The sequence below is a fragment of the Mirounga leonina genome, unplaced genomic scaffold (genome assembly GCF_011800145.1).
Source record: "Mirounga leonina isolate KUSES-001 unplaced genomic scaffold, KU_Mleo_1.0 Mir_129, whole genome shotgun sequence".
Lineage (NCBI taxonomy): Eukaryota > Metazoa > Chordata > Mammalia > Carnivora > Phocidae > Mirounga > Mirounga leonina.
The window spans coordinates 48618379-48636457 of NW_023270323.1; the positions used below are offsets into that span (position 1 = coordinate 48618379).

Here is an 18079-nt window from a genome sequence, read left to right on the forward strand (position 1 = left end):
GGACTTTGGAGTCAGACCAGAGACCAAATGTTCATTCTGCCCCTTATTAGATGTGTGCTTCTGCACAACTGACTTCTGTGCACCTTGGGTTTTATCTAAAAAGTAATAATAAAGCTTTCCATGCAAGATGGTCATGTGGATTAAATAAAAAATGAACGTAAAGCTCCCTAACCCAGTGCCTGTCAATATGGGACTATTCAGTAACTGCTAATTATTATTTTTACTTTTTTGCAACACTGTAAGTATCAATAGAGGAAGTACTATGGTGTTTTTTTATTGAGGTATAATCGACACATAACATTAATTTTAGGTGTATAACATAATAATTCTATATTTGTATATATTGGGGAAAGATCACCACAGTATGTCAACTTAACATCCATCCCCATATTTAGTTACAAAATTTTTTTTCTTGTGTTAAGGACTTACATTGTTACCATTTTTTGAATGTTACTTGTAATTCTATATTGGGTTGTAGTAATGATTTTGGTTTTTGCAAAGTATTTTGCAATGCTTGATAGAATTAGACTGATTACTTCAGCATCACTGGCTGTGTATTTCGTTGATTAATGAGGATTTCTTGTATTGTCTTACTCTGATGGTTCTGAATAATAAATATAAGCTTAGCAAGAAGGTTATTCCAGTATCGTTAAGGAATTTAAACTGTGGAGAGAAGAGAGATCAGATGTGCACAGGAAAAGCTAAATTTTCGGGAAGTAATACTAAGGAAGATCCCCCTGATTTTATTAAATGACGACATGGGAAAGGAGTTGGATTGTAATTGGAGGAAGTCAATGTTTTTGTGTGTGTGTGTGTTGGGGTTTTTTTGGTTTTGGATTTGAGTTTTTTGTTTTGTTTTGTTTTTCTGAGAATTAGCTGTTCTTGATCGTAGCTTTATATGTAGTGTTAAGTAATTTCCTATCCCTCAGGACTGATGAAGAATAGCTGGAACAGCCTAGCACCCTGTGTTTAGGGATAACGTATAACCCTTTTAGAACAAATATTCCATACTGACAGAAAGTAAAGCCACAAATAGCAACCACAGCTCTAAATTTTAAAATAACTATATTCCAGGGTGCCTGCCTGTCTCAGTCAGTAGAGCACGCAACTCGTGATTTCATGAGTTCGAGCCCCACATTGGGCGCAGAAATTACTCAAAAACAAAACAAAACCAACAGCAATCAAATAAAAATCATACTCCAAGGAAAGGAACCGGTCACCTACTAATCTTTTCCATTGTATTTACACACATAGGTCTGGTATCTTTGCATGAGATGGTTAAAATATAAAAGGGCTATTGCTTCTGAAAATAACAGAATAATTGTAACTGGGATTTTTTTGTTTCATAGACTGTTGGTAGAGAAAATCTTTGCACAGTATCTTGTCCCCCACAACCTGGAAACAGAAGAGAGAATGAAATGCTTATATTACTTATATGCTAGTTTGGATCCAAATGCTGTCAAGTAAGTTACTTTTTAAATGATTGTTTGGAGTTAAAGATTTTATAAAATTACCTTATCTAATTGTTGATAGGGTTGTTGCTTCTTCTAGTTGAATCAAAAACCTCAGGGGCGCCTGGGTGGCTCAGTCAGTAGGGTCCGACTCCTGATTTTGGTTCAGATTTTGCCACAGGCTGGGCATGGAGCTTGATTAAGATTCTCTCCCTTTACCCCCCTCTCCCCCCTCGCACTCACACATGCTCTCTCAAGGAAGAAAGAACCTTAGATAAATGTTTATACAGAAAAATTTATAAGTTTAGATAAATTAAAAGCAAAAAATAATCCTATATGCATAGACATATTTGGCAACTGAGTCAATAATACAGTTTCAGGGATTCAAAGAAATCCCCATGTCAAAATTACTTTTGTCTACCTGTTCACAGGGATCTAAATTACACTATTGGAGCTTTACAATATTAATCCTAAGAACTAAATACTGCTTCTTAATCAGGAAAGTATATTGAGATCACTCTGTGTAGAATGACCATGTGATTGGTTGTTCGAACCGGGTTATTTTTGAAACAGAAAGGCACTATTAATATTTTTGATTAGGCAATTGGCATAAACTTTAACTGTCCCAGGCCAACTAGGATGTGTGGTCACTCCACTGTAATAAAGCTTTTTAAAAAAGTAAACACGTGGGCGCCTGGGTGGCTCAGATGGTTAAGCGTCTGCCTTCGGCTCAGGTCATGATCCCAGAGTCCTGGGATTGAGTCCCGCATCAGGCTCCCTGCTCAGCGGGAAGTCTGCTTCTCCCTCTCCCTCTGCCATTCCCTCTGCTTGTGCTCTTCTATCTCTCTGTCAAATAAATAAAATCTTAAAAAAAAAAAAACGTAAACACGTCCCGTCACTAAGAATTTTGATTCTTCTGAAAAGAACCTCAGCTTGTGTGTGTGTGTGTATTATTATTATATGTGTATATTATATTTTATGTATTTGTTTTTTAACTTCCATATAATTTCAAACTTACAGAGAAGTTGCGGAAATAGTACAAAGCACTTTTACCTAGATTCATCATTTGCTTTATCACTTTGCCATTTGCATATACTTTTTCTTTATACCTACATAAATATTTTCTTCTGAACCATTTGAGAGTAATTTGCAGACATTAGATCCCTTTACCCCTAAATATTTCAGTGTATATTCCCTAAGAACAAGGATATTCTCTTATATGACCAGAGTACTCTTATCAAAATCAAGAGATTTAACATTGATACAATGTTATTGTCTAATCTAATGTGTATTTAAGTTCCCTCAGTTGTTCCAATAATGTGCTTTATGGGTTTTTTTTCTTTTCTGGGATTATAGATTGTATATTACATTGTCATATGTCTCTAGTTTCTTAATTTGGAGCCATTCCTCAGTCTTTGTCTCTTACAACTTTGATGGTTGGGGAAGAGTATTGCATGGTCCAGTCCAATTTTGTAGAATATTTCCTCAATTCGGGTTCATCCAGTGTTTCCTCATTAGATTGGGATTATGCATTTTCAGCAGAAATTCTACAGAGGTAACGTTGTATCCTTAGTGTATTATATTAGGAGGCGTTAGCCATCATTTTTTTTTTTAATTTTCAGGTAATTCCTAATGCTCACCCTACGTAGTAAATCCCTAGCCTAAGGTTTTGGTCTCTTTATATTTCAAAATATTGGCAAATAATACTCCAACATAGACTAATGTCTCAGAGATCCCTCTGGGCACCTGGAATTATGGACTGGGTTTGTGAGAGAAGAAAATCTGCTTTCATGGAGAGAAAGAAGTGTAGAATAATAAACACACTCAAGTTAAATTTGGTGTCTTGAATCTACATCATTTCTAAGTTTATTTCTATGGCCCTTCATGAATACCTCTTAGCCTGCCATGAAAATGCCTTTATGATCTGATCCTTTTCTGCAGTATGTTCCAGCTTCCTGATGCTACTCCATTCACACTCTGTGCTCCAATCTGTAAAAAAACGTTTAAGTTACCTATCCCAGGCATTTTGATGACATTTTATCTTTTTTTTTTTTGGTACCGGAACATTCTAGTTTCCCCTGCTTAGAATGTCTTTGAGTCCCCAGGCGCCTGGGTGGCTCAGTCCGTTAAGCGTCTCCCCTTGGCTCAGGTCATGATCTCAGGGTCCTGGGTTCAAGCCCCACATTGGGCTCCCCGCCCAGCAGGGAGTCTGCTTCTCCCTCTCTGCCCCTCCCCCCTGCTCGTGCTCAAGCTTGCTTTCTCTCTCTCTCAAATAAAATCTTTTTTAAAAAAAAATGCCTTTCAGTCCCCATTTACCGAGAAAGATTCTATTCATCCTTCTAAACTTCTCAAATATTTTCTCTCATAAGAAGTTTTTTATATACTATTTTAAGCTAACCTGTCTTAATCCTATAAATAAGTGCTGGTGCTTAAAATTTTAGGTAGATGTAGAAGCATAGTGTATCTATCCCATGCAACAAGAAAAGTAGTAAAGTTGAATAATTACCAGATTGTTATATTACATATCTTTTTCATATTTATAACTTAACAGAGCTCTCAATGAAATGTGGAAGTGTCAGAACATGCTTAGAAGTCATGTACGAGAACTATTGGATTTGCACAAGCAACCTACAGTAGGTTCATGATTTGTTTAAATTAATAGTTTGTTATGGTCATCGTTCAATTTTTCTGTAATTACACATAATGAAGCAAGTAAAAACTTTCAAGTGTTTTCCAAATGTCGGTTACACATAATTTCTCTAGTTTTCCAAGCTAAATTTTAACTGTAAATGAATATAACAAAATCTTATTTTCTAGTATGAACAAAGAAATGGTAATTTCTAGTTTATCATTTCAGATACTAAGAATTTATACATGGTTCATCAATTTTCAAATAATTAGAATTAAACATCAGATAAAATTTTATGAGAAATCATGATTTTTTTTTACTCCATGATTTTGGGCCCTTCAATGTAGTCACTATCAAATTTAGGTACCAGTTCTATAAATATGGCAAAGTCAAATTAACAAAAAAATTTTGCCCAGTGTCTTCTGGAAGATGGGGGGGAAAGAAACTTGAATAATTTCTTAATATACTTCTAAGTGTGTTTGCTACTAGAATAAGTGTTCTTAACTAGGAAATTATAGACAGAGACCCTTCAAGGATCTATTGATGCTAAAGCAAGGGTTGGCAAAATTTTTTGTAAATGATCAGATTGTAAAAACTTAGGCTTTACCAGCCATAAAGTCTGGTGAACTGCTCAACTCTGCCTTTATAAAATTGCAAAAGCAGTCATAGACAATATGTAAGTGAACAAATGTGACTGTGTTTCCGCAAAACTTGAACAATAACAGATGGTCCATAGGACCATAGTTTACCAATTTCTGATCCAAATTATTCAAATTTCATACAAATTTAGTAATAAGGTAATAACTTTATTGTGCTGGACTATACAGAATTACTTTTTGGGAGGCAGGTGGTATTCTGAGGTTATTTAAGTAATAGGCCACAAAATAGTTAATAGAACTCTTCAGGAAGAAATTTTTTTCTACTTGTCACATTTTTAGTTAATTTTCTTTGATGTATCGCTTCACAGTAATTTTGATAACCATAATTGTTTCAGTTATCTTCAGTTCAGTCTTCTGGCAAGATGTTTTCCCTATGGAAGTTATGTTACTCCTTTTTAATTTTTAAAAACCTCTTTTTGACATCACCTTTCCTTCTGTTTGTCCTAACTTAGTAGTTGTCGCTACTCCACAATTCTTTGTTACCAACTTGGGGCGTAGATTTTCTGGTGGCTAGTGTGTGGTGTTTTTTGGTTTGGTTTGGTTTGTTTTTTTGTTGTTTTTTTTTTTTTTTAGTGTGTGGTGTTTTTTGTTTTGTTTTGGGTTTTTTTTTTTCTTTAAAAATGTGTAATTGGATTTTCTTACAGAAATTTGGTAGCAAATATGACTTCTGTTTTTGTTTTAAATTTCAGTCAGAGGCTAACTGTTCTGCCATGTTTGGAAAACTGATGACCATAGCAAGTGAGTTTGTTTATTCACTCCATATGTATATAATAAACATCAAAACAGACAATTTACATAATGGGACTATCAATTTAATACTAAGTAAGAGAAAATAATCCTCTTAATTTTATTTCTAAGAACCAGTTAGGCTGATTGTTTTTTGATAGCTCAGCATAATTTTTAAGACCACTTGCTTTTAGTTTAGTATAGTAGTTTTTATTTTATAATACTGATTCTCTTTCAATTTTATAGAGAATTTGCCTGACCCTGGGAAAGCACAAGATTTTGTGAAGAAATTTAACCAGGTTCTCGGTGATGATGAGAAATTGCGGTCTCAGCTGGAGTTATTAATCAGCCCAACCTGTTCATGCAAACAGGCAGATGTTTGTGTGGTTAGTAAATTATACTTCTACATGTGTTCTTTTAGCTTAGCTTGTTGAAATTTATATTTCATTAAAGTCTGCTTTACATAAATTATTTGTGTTAATTTAACAATACTGTGAACTCTAAATTACCCAGGAGTATATCTGTGGTCAGCTTAGCTCTCTTACCACTGCTTAACCAAATTCCAGGAAAAACACTAGAGAACTAAGCCAGGGAGTTTGGTCCTAGGAATTGAGCAAAACAGTATGCTTTGTATTTAGTAGACGTTTGTTAAGTAAATAGAATTTTCTAAATGCTTATGTGTGTATGCATTTTCTTCACTCATGTATTAGCATGGAAATAACCCTTGTCAATAAATTAGCAACAGTTACATTGCCATATATGCATTTATAAATAAGGTAATTCCTATTTAGGCTTTTGTCTTCATTCTATTCCTGGATTCTTTATTTTATAGAGAACCAGTATTCACTGAAAATATCAGGAAGGAAAACTTCATCCATTCATTTATACAGCATTTTATGAGAGTTTTGTGTTTGAATTTCAGCTGTACCATTTACTATCAGTGTGACCTTTTTTAGTAAGTTCTTCAATATTTTGTAGCCTCATTTTTCTCATCTATAAACATTAAGAAACTCATAGGATTGTTAGAAGATTTTGTGTATGTATCTGTGTATATATATCCTAATACCTGGCCCAGCACTGACCTTTAGGATTTAAATAAATTGTATTTCTATGGTATTACGTATGTTACAACTATTATGTTTGTGACCAGGCTTACAGAGCTGAATAAGAGAAAGGAAAATTATTTCAGATATTTATGTCTAACTTTGTTCTAAAAAGAATTAGAGTGCAATAATTATTTGTGTGTTAAAGGGGTGAGGACTATAATAGATGTATATACGAAGTGGTTTGAGAGCATGGAATAGGTATTTTTTTTACTCATTCTAGGGATATTAGGTCTCTAAGTGGATTTTAAAAAAAAGGATTAGGAAGAGAAGAGGGAAAGCTAATTTAGGGAAGAGAACAGTGGACTCTTCTCTTGGGTCTAGGGATGAGGATATGCCAAGTGCTGGGTGGTTTGCTGAAAACAGTTAAAGGTTGCATTTATGTCTTTGGCATTTAGGATTCTAGTTCCAGAGTACTGTGTCCTACAGGGTCTCTACTAATATAATTGGGTCATAGAATGAAATATTTTGAGAAGACCTTAGAAATAGTTGGTGTAGGGGCACTTGTCTGGCTCAGTCAGTAAAACGTCCAACTCTTGATTTCGGCCCAGGTCACGATCTCAGAGTCATGAGATGGAGCCCCATGTCGGGCTCAGCGCTCAGTGCAGAGTCCCCTTGGGATTCTCTTTCTCTTTCTCTCTCTCTCTCTCTCTCCCCCCCTCTCCCTCTCTCTCCCTCTCCCTTCCTCTCCCTCTGTGCCTCCCCTGGCTTACATGCGTGTGCTTGCTCACTCGCTCTCGCTCTCTCAAATAAAAATCTTTTAAAAAAAAGAGTTGTTTTAACCACTTCATTTTACAAATAAAGACATTGGATTTTAAGGTTTCTCGTCCAGTATTTTATAGCTGGTGATAGTGGCTGAGCTGCAGGTAGAGTCTAGATCTCATAGGTCCTCAATAGTGTTTTTTGTATATATTCCATTGTTTGTAGGAAGATCCAGTACAAACTGAGTACTGCTCAACAAATGACCTTGAGAAAGAACAATCAAGTGTTTTTGGTCTGAGAAAACAGAAATTGAGCGTGAGTTTGGGAAAATGGCAATAACATGAATTCCTAATATTTGTCAGACCATAAATATCTAAGAGTTTCCAAATCCAAAAAGTATATGCAAAACAGATGTTTGTAACCAAAATATCTCAGGATGAATACCACAGCCATGCAGTGCAGCCAATCAGCACTCCTGATTTTAGCAACCAAGAAAGTAGAGATGAGGACCACAGTTGCACTGGAAAGGGCATGGTAATGATACTTTTTTTGGGGGGGGGGGGGAGTTATTCTGAAAATATTTTAAGTAATGGTCCACAGAATAGCTAATAGAATTCTTTTCTAGAAGAAAAAATTTCTGCTATTCATGTTTTTTAGTTTATTTGGTGGAAGTTTCACAGTAATTTCTGGCTTTTACATTAACATTGTGTATTCTGAGCACATTATTTAACATATCTATGTATTCTTGAGTATAAAATAGGATTTATAATACCCTTTAAACACTCTGGAAAATGACCACTGTTAGAAGAGTTTTTGCTGTTTTCCAGAATATCTATATCATTTTGTCTTTCTCCGCAAGGGTTGCTGGTACTAGTTATATATACCCTCTAGTATCACATTCCTCTTTTCCTGACAGTTTCATTCTGAAGTTGAAGAAAAGAATAAAGAAGTATACAAACATAAAATTTAGTTTCTGTCGCTCTATATAGCTTTCATTCTTTCTCTGAGAATCCCTCTCTGTCCCCTGCTAATGTGTATATACTACCACTTCCTTTTTTTCTAAATGACAGTCACTTCTTCTCAAGAGGTGAGCATTACTCAGTAACAGAATTTGTCGGAATAGAGATCAAATACTTTGAGCAAGGAATTACAATAGACACATACTGTGGATTAATACATACACCATGATGCTATAGTAAGAGAGGATGAGCAGTCTATTATGATATGTGCCGAATAGATTTGCTTTTCCTTTGGACTTCAGGTTTTGAGTTTCCACACCTTGGTCCTAGAGAAGGATCACATATTTGCCATAGCATGAGCTCTGCTTGCTATTTTTTGCTCTAACACCTCCCTATGACCTAAATTCCTGGAAAGGAAGCTTATTAATTGAGCATTTGAGAGTGTCCTAGGTTTGAATTTCAGCTAGACCATTTATTGCCATTGTGACTGTTAGTTACTCAATATTTCTGAGCTTCCTTTTCTTCATCTATAAATATTATCAACCTCATAATATGTTAGAATAAGATAAGATGAAATTTTATATATGACCTAATACAAGACCCCTTGCACTGCCCTATAAGATGTGAATGAAAAGTAATTCTTATGGTGTTACATATTTATGACAAACACTAGGAATTCTTAAAATAAGTAGAGAGGGATCCTTAATCTCCATCTTTTTAACAGTCTCAGAGTGATTATGATACAAGTCGTCCATGAACCACACCTTAAAAAACCCTTCCCTACAAGGTTATCTGAATATGCATTGTATCTTCTGAAGGCCAAACTTTGGGTTGTCCCTTGATCAAGTCTACACCATTATAGTTCACTGCGTAATTTAGTAAATTGTATTATACATGGTCTCTCACTGCGGTTGCAGTTTAGATGACAGAGGCAGGCAAATATCTCAATAGAGAATACAGGGTGGTAAGTATTCTGATAGAATCATGCACTTTGGTAACACAAAGGAACAGCAGCCGTCCCAGGCAGGGGTGGAAATGGGAATAGCTTATTCTAGAATAAGGGATTCCTGAATCAAATCTTAAAGGATGAGTAGGGATTAGACCACTACATCAAGAATGACTCCTGTATTTCTAGTTTGAGTGATTGGTTATCAGAGAAGATGTTTGAAGGGTAGGAGAAGATAACGATGTGTGGCCTCGCAGCAGTTGTGTTTAGAAGTCTGAAATTTAAGGCTGGTTCATATATATTAGCATAGGTATAGTTCCTGGAGGAGGTAGGGAAGAAAAGAACGAAAGGGGAGAGAGATGCTAACTTACGTTATGCTATTTATTAACAGTCATCAAGTGCTTCCTGTTTTCTTTTCATTTAACCTTTCTATGGTTCAGTGAGAATGATACAAGATGTGATGTGATTTATAGTAAGAAATATATATTGGGTCTTTGTCCCCCATTTCTGGCACAGGACTAAAACTCATCCTAAGTGCTGAGAGCTGCAACAGTGTCTTTTGTTATGTTAATGAGGTGCTTTTGGGAGCTCAGCTAAGGGTGGGGAGTGGTTCCCTGTGTAGCCAATCACATGATTAGTGGATTGGAACTGTCAATCCTACCCTCTGACATCAGAGAAGGGGAGAGGGGCTGGAAATTGAGTTCAGTCACCAGTTGTCAATGATTTGATCATCAAACCCATGTAATGAAGCCTCCATTAAAGACTTAAAAAAGACAAGATTCATAGAGGCTTCCGGGTCTGTGGACATGTGGAGATTTGGGGTGAGGGGCAGGCTCACAAAGGGAATGGGAGTTCCCTGTCCTTGCCACATACCTTGCCCTATGTATCTCTTCCATCTGGCTGTTCTTAGATCTGTATCCTTTTATAATAAACCAGTAATCTGGTAAGTAAATTTTGCTCTGAATTCTGTGAGTTGCTCTAGCAAGTTCATCAGACCCAAGGAAGGAGGGGGTCGTGGGAATCTAGATTTACAGGCGGTTGGTCAGGAGTATAGGTAACAACCAGGGCTTACAACTGATGTCTGGAGGTTTGGGGGGAAACAGTCTCTTAAGACTGAACTCTTAACCTGTGGGAACTGATGCTACCTCGGGGTAGACAGTGTCAGAATTGAGCTGAATTATAACATCCTGCTGGTGTCCAGAGAATTGCTTATTGGTGGGGGAAACCCACCACACACACACACACACGAACCAAAAACAACAGATCACTGTAACATGAAAGTTAAACCTTTAGAAACTGCTTCTTGTGAGAAATTGCTTTATCTAGTTTACTGTTTCCAGCTACGAAAAATATTGATAATGTTAAATCCTCTTGGGAGACATTTGATTAGGAAAACAACAGAAGTATATGAGAGGGAACACTGTATGTGAAAGAATACTATTTTTTTTAACAAATGTTTTTATTGTCAAAATGAGAAAGGAAAAAATGTATGAAGAACAAAGGATATATAGATGCAGAATTTTTAAGCTATTTATTTTTGTAATAACAAAATTAATAAATTATAAGCATGTTAAAATAGGGATTGGGGCACCTGGGTGGCTCAGCCGCGGCTCAGGTCATAATCTCAGAGTCCTGGAATAGAGCCCTACCTTTAGCTCCTTGCTCAGTGGGGAGTCTGCTTATCTCCCTGCCCCTCCCCCCACTTGTTCTCATACGCATGCGTTCTCAAATAAAATCTTTTTTTTTTTTAGATTTTATTTATTTGACAGACACAGCAAAAAAGGGGAACCCCACGTAGGGGGGAGTGGAGAGGGAGAGGGAGAAGCAGGCTTCCCGCAGAGCAGGCAGCCTGATGCAGGGCTCAATCCCAGAACCCTGGGATCATGACCTGAGCCAAAGGCAGATGCTTAACAACTGAGCCACCCAGGCGCCCCTCAAATAAAATCTTAAAAAAAAAAAAAAATAGGGACTGTTTCTTTATTTCCTTGATACTCCATAAGGGTGCTTAATATACTAAACAATTTATGTAATTAGTAAATATCAGTAGTAGTATGAATCTACAGTGTTACCATAGTTGATGAGAAATTTTGGAAATACTGTCAGGGATGCAGAAAGAATTTTTTTTTTTTCTTTCTGCTGTCATTTCCTAAAAAGATTACAAATGATTACTTCTGTTTGAAGCTTTATCAACTACTTTTCAGTTATAAAATTTCTTGTTTATGCGTTGGAAGTATGTGTGGGTATTTTTTTTTCTTGTGTAAATAAGGAAACTGTTGACTTGTTGCTACAAACTAATTAGTTGGTTTTTGTTGTCACAAACTAATTTGGCTTGCTGCTAATCCCCAGTATCACTTAAGAATCTTACCACATGTAGTTGTTGTGAGAAAGTACCTAGATATTGCATACATAAAATATTGTTATGAGGGATTACCTAAATGTAAGGTTATATTGGAATACAAAAACGTCAGGTTTTAAAAGTTAATTGTGTTGGGCACCTGGGTGGTTCAATTGCGTAAGCATCTGACTCTTGATCTCAGTTCAGGTCTTGATCTCAGGGTCATGAGTTCAAGCCCCATGTTGGGCTCCACGATGGGCATGGAGCCTACTTTAAAATAAAAGTTCATTGTGTCTAGTGTTATTGTTTATGTACATAGGTGTATTTTATATTGTTATTACTGATTAGATAATTTTGAATTATTTTTCCCTTTAACATTTCCTTTATTTTTTTCTACTGTAACTGTCTCTCCTAATGCCTAGTTTTTCCTTTTTTAGTAATCTATTCCAAAGTACTGACTATATAGTTTGTCTAGCAATTTTCCAATAGGTTTATTTGTTAATAAATGATCACTGACTTTATCTTAGGTTAAAGCAACTAAATTTTATACTAGGGATAGAAAAATCCCCTTTTGGGGAGACCTGCACAAAATAGATTTGATTTCAAAAGATAGTAACATACTTAAATTCAGATTTAAAATGTATATCTATTGGTTAGAGCAAAGTATGTAAGGACCGAGCACTGACTAAAATACTTTTATTTTCTCAAATGCTAAAATTTTGCTCAGTTAATTACAGCTTGCAAAATAAATCAGGCATCTTAATGACTAAGAAGTTTTCCTGAGACTTACACTCTATTAACAGACATGGATGGTATCTAATTTAATATTGGTTTTATAATTAATATGTGTCAGGATGTCACTGAAAACTACAGTAGAAATTTTTTCCTTTTTCCCTTGTCCCTCTGAACATATAATGTTTTTTTTCTTTTTTTTATGGAAAGAGTACATAAAATGACTATTATTTGTTATTGCTTTATAGTTTGGAAAGCACTTTTAATGTGCTTTATCTTATCAGCCAAGATTTACATTTACTCATCACAGATATTCAATTAAAAGCATTGTTATTAAACTTCTTTCCCTAATGCCCAGCATTTTGTAAATTTAACCTTTTCTTTGGGAGAATTAGGTTCTATAATCATTAAGTCCTAATATGTTCTTTAGAAATTCCATCAATAATGTGTTTTCCTTGTAGGAGATATTTGATGTAATACAACTGTGTTTGAAATCAGCTATGTTCTTCCAGAACTAAAAAAAACTTTATAATTACATACTTACGAATCTTCCCCTCTTTAAAAAAATCATTAACTGAAATAAAACAAAATATTATGACATTATTATGAAATAAACTAATAAACATTATGTTATTAGTTTGAAGTAAATTTTGAAATAAACTGAAGACATACCCATGAAAGTTTAAATTTTTAACTTTTTGGAAGTAGAGCATTAAAAAAGATTGTTTACTAATCAATAACTTCATGGGAGAAATATGAGACAGAAGGCATAAATTATACTGTGTCATCCCCTTTCTGTTCCCCACAGTCCAGATTTTGTTTTGATTACTTAATGAGTATACAATTTTAGTCAGGATCTAAAGCAGAAATTTAGTCAGGTCTAAAGCAGATTCTGCTGGTTTTGAATCTTTAAATGCTTTTGATACCTATAATTATTTTTATTTTGAAAAATATGAAAGTAAATCATACTTACGGTAAAATCTTTCCTTTCTATAGAGAGAAATAGCTCGAAAACTTGCAAATCCTAAGCAGCCAACAAATCCTTTTCTAGAGATGGTCAAATTTCTGTTGGAAAGAATTGCACCTGTGCACATTGATTCAGAAGCCATAAGGTAAGCTAGGAAATATATTCACTGAAAAATAGAATATAATCTGAAACCACAGTGCTGTAAGTTTAAATTCTGGGTCCCTAAGAAAACCTAAAAAGGTTCCCTGTATACCTTTTTAATGGCAGAAGGATGTATCATTGAAGTTGAAAGAAGGGCCTGTTTGTTTTCTAGTCTTTGGCTTACTTCAGTGCTTTTATTTTTTTAAGGGTTCTTGTGTTTTATCTTTAGCCTATATGTGCTCATTAAAGAAATTAAGAATATTAAGAATGGAGGGTGCCTGGGTGGCTCAGTTGGTTAAGCGACTGCCTTGGGCTCAGGTCATGATCCTGGGGTCCCTGGATTGAGTCCCGCCTCGGGCTTCCTGCTCGGCAGGGAGTCTGCTTCATCCTCTGACCCTATCTCCTCTCAGGTGTTCTCTCTCTCTCATTCTCTCTCAAATAAATAAATAAAATCTTTAAAAAAAAAAAAAAAAAAGAATATTAAGAATGGAGAAAGAAGAAAATTTTACATCTATAGGCTATCAATCAGTTTTTGAGTTTTCTTAACCATTTTGATGGCCACACAACATTCCTTTAGTATATATCACTGTTTACTTGAGATATGTGAAAACAGAATAGTATTTTGAAAAGAGCACAAGTTGCCCTTAGACTAATCTGGTTTCACAACCTGTGTCTACTACGTACCAGTTTTGTGGCTTTGAAAGAAGCCCAGTAATTTATCTGAGTTTTTCATTTTATTTTTAACTTCAGTATGTGTGTCATATCTCCCTGTTGGATGATTGTGAAAATTAGAACACATAAAACTAAGTAGCCTGGTATAGTAGATAAGCTATATGTCTTCCTTTTCATATTGGGTTATTACATAGCACTTATTGGTTCTCTCTCTCTCGTTTTGGTTTGGTTTGGTTTTATTGGTTCTCTTTTTAAACAGCCTTGGATTAGGAGAGCTGGTTCTAGCTAGTTACTTCACCATATGTGAACTACTGCTTTGGTTGTATTGAAATGCCAGTTGTATTGATTTTCTAGGGCTGCCATAACAAAATACTACAGACTGGGTGACTTAAACAACAGAAATTAATTTTCTCACAGTTTTGGAGGCTAGAAGTCCAAGATAGAGGTGTCAGCAAGTTTGATTTCTTCCGAAGCCTCTCTACTTGACTTGCAGACGGCCTTCTTCTCGCTGTCTCTTCACAAGGTCTCACATTGTCTGTGTCCTAATCTTCTCTTCATATAAGGACAATAGTCATATTGGATAATGTCCCACACATTTCACCTTTTACCTTAATTATCTCCTTTAAGGCCCTCATTTCAAGTACAGTCGCATCACGTACTGGAGGTTAGACTTCAGCATATGAATTTGGGGTATGCAATTCAGCTAATAAGAGCGATGTTTGTCTTTTTCCTTTTTGACTAAGAATTCCTTTTTCTTTAATTTCCTTATTTGCAAATAAGAAAACTAAGGTTTTCAAAGAGTAAATGGTTTGTTCACAGCTGGATAATGGCAAAAATCATAGATTGATTGATTTTTCCAAAGGATGGCAGTAATTTTTAATTCTTTTTATTTGTGTATACTTCAAACACAATGTTACATTAATTTCAGGTATACAACATAGTGATTCAACATCTCTAATGCTGTGGCTCACCACAAATATAGCTCCCATGTGTCACCATACAGTGATATTACAATATCATGAACTATATTCCCTATGCTGTACCTTTTATTCCCATGACTTATTCCATAACTAGAAGCCAGTATCTCCCACTCCTCTTCATTCATTTTGCCTATCCCTCCATCCCTCTTCCCTCTGGCAACCATCAGTTCTCTGTATTTATAGGTCTGATTCTGCTTTTTGTTTGTTTATTCATTTTTTTTAGATTCCACATATGAGTAAATCATATGGCATTTGTCTTTCTCAGTCTGACTTATTTCACTTAGCGTAATACCCTGTAGGTCCATCATGTTGTTGCAAATGACAAGAGTTCATCCCTTTTTATGGCTGCATAATATTTGTGTGTATGTGTGTACTGCATCTTCTTTATCCATTCATCTATCAGTGGACACTTAGGTTGTTTCTATGTCTTGACTGTTACAAATAATGCTGCAGTAAACAAAGGGGTGCATATATCTTTTCAAATTAGTGTTTTCATTTTCTTTGGGTAAATATGCAGTAGTTTAATTATTGGATCATATGGTGTTTCTATATTTAATTTTTTGAGGAACCTCCATACTGTTTTCCACAGTGGCCATATCATTTCCCACCAGATTTATTATTTTTGATGTCAGTGTCCTTTGCTCTATGCCATTTAATTCTAATGAGGTAAATCAAGGATATAGTACATGTAGTAGTACTCTTGCCTTTGCATATTGACTTTGAAAGACATATAATGGCATTTGCTGTTTGTTTCCATGAAGCTTCATAGGGTTTCATTACTTTAGTAAATTATATAAGCTAGTGATCTCCAGTCTAAAAGACCAGAAACTCAATTTTTTCAGTAACATCATAGGTGTTAAGGCTCAGAGAAATGAACCTATGATTAGGGTTTCTGAGAGACTAATTGTATGCAAAATTCCAATTTATTAATTTTAATGAGAAATATGTATGTCATATAATACTCTTTCTGTATAATCACCTCTTCATGGACTATTAAATTACACATAGAGGGTTTATTTATTCATGTAACATACATTTAATGGAGCAGTTTGTAAAATACATTGGGTAACTGGAGAAGGTTCGTTATATAACCCAAATTGTGTGGGATGGATTTGTTGTTAGGGAAGGCTCTGAAATAGATCACACATAAATGGGTAATGGAAGATGAGTAGGAATTATGGAGGGTGGCCAGGTGAAGACTGCAGGAGGAGAGCAGCCCAGGCCACTAGCCCTGTGTCCTGGGGTAAATTATTTAAGCTGCTCCGAGCTTTAATGTCCTTATGTTTAAAATAAGAATAATACATTACAGTAACAACTGGAATTGTTGAGAGGCTTAAATGACATGGATATATAAAACACTTAGCACAATGCCTCACACATAGTAATTACCGAATGAACGTTAGTAGCTATTCTAGGACGAAAAGATAGACAAAACAGGGCGCCTGGTGGCTCAGTCGTTAAGCGTCTGCCTTCGGCTTGGGTCATGGTCCCAGGGTCCTGGGATTGAGTCCCGCATCAGGCACCCTGCATGGCAGGAAGCCTGTTTGTCCCTCTCCCACTCCCCCTGCTTGTGTTCTGCTCTCGCTATCTCTGTCTCTGTCAAATAAATAAATAAAATCTTTAAAAAAAAAAAAAAAAGACAAAGGCAGAAGGAATCAAGAAGTAGTTAGAAAATTGCATGTACTTTAACCATAATGAAGGATTTTGGAAGAAAGGAATGAGGATAGTAGAAAATCATCCTAAATATAACCAATTTTTTTTTAGTATATTTTCTCCAGACTTGTGTTTATACAAATACACATATGCATGTTTCAGTTAGTTACTTGTCTTTAGATAGTGGTGGAAAGTGAAGTAATGATTATAATAATGGTTGAAACCTCGGGGAGAGGGTAAAATTTAAAAAGAAAAGGGTGAGGACTGAATCCTAAGGAAAATTAAGAGGCTGCCAGAAGATAAGGAATTCATTGAATTCTTAAAAATTCTAACAGTGTGGTATGGTGACAGATAGTAACTAGACTTATTGTGGTGACCATTTCATAATGTTTATAAATACCAAATCACTATGCTCTATACCTGAAACTAACATAATATCATATGACAATTCTTCAGTTAAAAAAATTTTTTAGGGAGACATGGTCAAAAGTGGAAGGAAAATCTTGAAAGAGTGATAACAGAAAAGAGGGACTAAAAAGTGGCGGGTCAGATGCTACCCAGAAGGAAAATAGATAGTAAAAAGCATCCACTGGACTTAGAAAAGGGAGAAACATCACAATAGCCAGAATAGTTTCTTTGGGGTAGCAAGGGCAAACCCACATGACCCAGCTATTGAGAAGAGTTTAGGATAGTCCTTCTCAAATACACATCATGATACACAGAGAAAATGATAATATTTGAGCAGAGAAGACTACCCAAGGCCAGACGTGACTGGCCTAGCTCAACAGGATCCCAGTAGGTTCCACTCAGCAACCTTTGGGTATGAGAAAATCAAAGGGGATAAATACCTTGTCACACTTTGAAACTCTGCTTTAGGAGATAAATTGAGATGTGGGACAGCCACTGTGGACAGTTTAGCTATAAAAGTAAAGGAGAAAAATGAGATGATGGGAAGAGAGTAAACTTGAAGAAGGGTCTTCTGTTGTTTTTAATGAAGGAATTTTGAATATTGAAATACCTTTGAGGGGTACTAATAGAAAAGAAGAGAGGTTGAAGATGGGAGAAGGGGAATAGAATTAAGATAGTGCAACATCCCTAAAGAGGAATAGAAAGAAGGAAATCTTCCCCTATGACATGAAAAAATAATAGATACAAATGAGAGGAAGTTAGAAGGTAGGGTATAGAACATTAGTTTTCACTCAAGGCCTCCATTATTCTCTGTTAGGTTAAAAGTAAAGTAGGTAGTCTGCTCAGTGGAAGGATTTAGACCTGAGATAGAATGGTGAAGATTTGTATCCATTGTTAACACAGCATGGAAGAGAAAGAGACACATAGAAGACTTCCCAAGCAGTTTTCAACGTGTACTTGAATTGGTAATAATCTTTTGCTGCATGATACCCCTGTGAAGTATATGGTGTATGTAT

General features: G+C 35.5%; 1 protein-coding gene across 3 annotated transcripts in view; it reads left to right on the top strand.

The window, feature by feature from the left end:
* Positions 1-18079, top strand: part of PDS5A (PDS5 cohesin associated factor A) — a 132918-nt gene that overhangs the window by 64026 nt on the left and 50813 nt on the right. For all 3 annotated transcript variants that reach the window (XM_035005104.1, XM_035005106.1, XM_035005105.1), the window contains exons 13-17: positions 1350-1463; positions 4003-4084; positions 5429-5477; positions 5712-5851; positions 13239-13354. In XM_035005104.1, the coding sequence (XP_034860995.1) occupies positions 1350-1463; positions 4003-4084; positions 5429-5477; positions 5712-5851; positions 13239-13354 (501 nt within the window). The remainder of the gene's footprint in view (positions 1-1349; positions 1464-4002; positions 4085-5428; positions 5478-5711; positions 5852-13238; positions 13355-18079) is intronic.